Source organism: Notothenia coriiceps, unplaced genomic scaffold (assembly GCF_000735185.1).
Source record: "Notothenia coriiceps isolate Sejong01 unplaced genomic scaffold, NC01 NC01_scaffold00014081, whole genome shotgun sequence".
NCBI classification, from domain to species: domain Eukaryota; kingdom Metazoa; phylum Chordata; class Actinopteri; order Perciformes; family Nototheniidae; genus Notothenia; species Notothenia coriiceps.
Window position 1 is genome coordinate 1 of NW_011346782.1, and position 2796 is coordinate 2796.

Genomic DNA, 2796 nt, shown 5'->3' on the forward strand with positions numbered 1-2796 from the left:
GTGTTGTCATTCTTCTTTCAACAGCAAGACCGCTAACAAGTATTTACATACTTAATATAGTTTAGTTTCTCGCCATCCCAAACGTAAACATTCAGCCACGTGACTGCGCTTCCGAGCAGCTCCGATTACAACCGAGCCGCTCCGATTACAACGAGAGTTAGAACGAGAACGTGACGTCATATTTACATTAGACGGATCCTTTCTAGCCATAACCCTGCTGCTGCTGCTGCTGCCGTAAACCATGCTGCTGCTGCTGCTGCTGCCGTAAACACTGCCTTACATTAGGAAGCAGCAATGGCCGCGAATTGAGTCGGTCCTCTTCGGTTTGTATTTCTTCTTAAAGTTTAAATAAAGTTAAAATAAGTACAAGATCAAATGCTGTCCTCTGTGGAGAAGCTGCTGGAGGACTTCCGGCTCTCAGCCGGCTCTGAGATCTGCCGGAAACTCAAAGAAAGAGAAGAAGAAGAAGATGAAGAAGAAGACTCGAAAACTGAGGTCATTTTAATTATATTTACTTTAATTTATAAAAAGAAAACCCACAGTCTGAGGAGTTTTTACTTTCTGTTCTTTATTCATAATGTTTTTCTGAATATTATTTTATTATCTAAATATTTTTAATACAAAGATTCGTTTATTTATAAACTGTGTGTGTGTGTCTCTGTCTCTGTGTGTGTGTGTGTGTGTGTGTGTGTGTGTGTGTGTGTGTGTGTGTGTGTGTGTGTGTGTGTGTGTGTGTGTGTGTGCGTGTCTGTGTGTGTGTGTGTGTGTGTGTGTGTGTGTGTGTGTGTGTGTGTGTGTGTGTGTGTGTGTGTGTGTGTGTGTGTGTGCGCGTGCGTGTGTGTGTGCGTGTGTGTGTGTGCGTGCCTGTGTGTGTGTGTGTGTGTGTGTGTGTGCAGCAGCTGCTGGCAGTGATTGACAGGTTGTGTGTTGTCCTGCTGGAGGATCTGAAGGCGCTGCTGAAACTCAGTGAGGTTCTTATTATTATAATAAACATTATGGACGCTCCAGGTGTTTCAAAGTGATTAGTAAAGTATAAAACTAATATATGATAATACAGAATAATGATAATACAGAACTAAAGTTGGTTCAAATAATTCATTAATATTCTGTTTTTTAAGTGAGTGTTAATAAATTCCACTTCCTGTTTCTCTCTGCAGCCGAGACGCAGCAGGCCCCGCCCCTTTCTGATCAGCTGAAGATGAGCAGCCAATCAGACGCTGCAACATGTGGAAACAACCTATCAGAGCAGTCTGCAGCGGATCAGAGCCACCAATCAGATGCTGCCTCGGGTGAAAGCAGCCAATCAGACACTGCGCTTTGTCAGAGCAGCCAATCAGACACTTCACCATCTGGAAACAACCTATCAGAGCAGTCTGCAGCGGGTCAGAGCAGCCAATCAGACGGTGGGCTTTGTCAGAGCAGCCAATCAGACACTGCGCTTTGTCCGAGCATCCAATCAGACGCTGCGCTTTGTCCGAGCTTCCAATTAGACGCCGCGCTTTGTCAGAGCATCCAATCAGACACTGTGCTTTGTCAAAGCAGCCAATCAGACACTGCGCTTTGTCCGAGCAGCCAATCAGACACTACAACATGTGGAAACAACCAATCAGAACAGTCTGCAGAGGGTCAGAGTAGCCAATCAGACACTGTCCCCCACCTGCAGGAGAGAAGCTTCTCCTGCTCCACCTGCAGGAAACCCTTCACAACTCGCCGCAGCCTGAGTGTTCACGAGCTCTCCGTGCACCGAGGCCTGCGCCCGTTCACCTGCAGCGTCTGTGGGAGGAGCTTCAGTCAGAACAGCGGTCTGAAGACTCACCTGCGCAGCCACAGCGGGGAGAAACCGTACGCCTGCAGTCAGTGTGAGAAGACGTTCTCCAGCAGCAGCTCACTGACCTCTCACCTGCGCAGCCACAGCGGAGAGAAACCCTTCAGCTGCGACACATGTGGGAGGAGCTTCAGCGTGTCGGCCAACCTGCGGCGTCACCGATTGGTCCATTCAGGCCGACGCTCCTTCAGCTGCCAGGTGTGCAGCCGCAGCTTCTCGCAGGCGGCTCACCTGCAGACGCATCACGCAGCCGTGCACAGCGGCGGGTCTGCCTTCCTCTGTGAGCTCTGTGGGAGGGGCTTCAGGCTAAGCAGCCGGCTGCAGGAGCACGAGCGCAGACACAGAGGAGAGAAACCCTTCGACTGCGCAGACTGTGGGAAGAGCTTCTCCTCGACTGCAGCGCTGAAACGCCACCAGAGGACTCACAGCAGGGGGGGGGAGCACAGCTGTGAGGACTGTGGGAAGATCTTTAGTAACAGCAGCACCCTGAAGACTCACCTGCAGACTCACCCGCAGCCGCTGGTCTCTAAGCCCTTCAGCTGCGATGTGTGTCTGCGCAGCTACAGCTCTCTCAGCTACCTGCGTTCTCACCGCCGCAGTCACTCAGAGAGGAAGCCCTTCAGCTGCTCCACCTGTCAGAACAGCTTCTCCACCAGAGGCAGTCTGCAGCTGCACCTGCGCAGCCACAGCGGAGAGAAGCCCTTCGTCTGCGAGGTGTGTGGGCGGAGCTTCAGCGTGTCGCAGAACCTCGTCAGGCACAAGCTGACGCACAGCGGAGAGAAGCCTTTCAGCTGTGAGGTCTGTGGGAGGAGCTTCAGCCAGAAGAGCAACCTGCAGACTCACCAGCTGACACACAGGGGGGAGAAGCTGCAGCCCACAGCCAATCACATCCCTGCTGACCTCATCACCTGACCTCATCACATGACCTCATCACCTGAGCTCATCACCTGACCTCATCACATGACCTCATC

The 2796-nt window shown here is 51.5% G+C and overlaps 1 protein-coding gene across 3 annotated transcripts; it reads left to right on the forward strand.

Annotated features, from left to right (window-relative positions):
- Window positions 1-12: 12 nt before the first annotated feature.
- On the forward strand, window positions 13-2788 carry LOC104948310 (zinc finger protein OZF-like). Of its 3 annotated transcripts, none has more exons than XM_010774503.1 (3): window positions 13-495; window positions 897-966; window positions 1158-2788. In XM_010774503.1, exons 1-3 carry the CDS (start codon window positions 376-378, stop codon window positions 2735-2737), a joined length of 1770 nt encoding a protein of 589 aa, XP_010772805.1. In that variant the 5' UTR covers window positions 13-375; the 3' UTR covers window positions 2738-2788. The 3 variants fall into 3 exon arrangements, with proteins under 3 accessions (XP_010772805.1, XP_010772807.1, XP_010772808.1); XM_010774505.1 differs by having other exon boundaries at window positions 900-966; XM_010774506.1 differs by lacking the exon at window positions 13-495 and having other exon boundaries at window positions 854-971.
- Window positions 2789-2796: the final 8 nt, after the last annotated feature.

Excerpts from the sequence above, each read along its gene's own strand:
- LOC104948310 (XM_010774503.1), top strand. The coding sequence starts at position 376 with ATGCTGTCCTCTGTGGAGAAGCTGCTGGAGGACTTCCGGCTCTCAGCC. Across the intron at positions 496-896 it reads AAGAAGACTCGAAAACTGAG|CAGCTGCTGGCAGTGATTGA; the intron begins GTCATTTTAATT and ends GTGTGTGTGCAG. Across the intron at positions 967-1,157 it reads GAAGGCGCTGCTGAAACTCA|CCGAGACGCAGCAGGCCCCG; the intron begins GTGAGGTTCTTA and ends TTCTCTCTGCAG.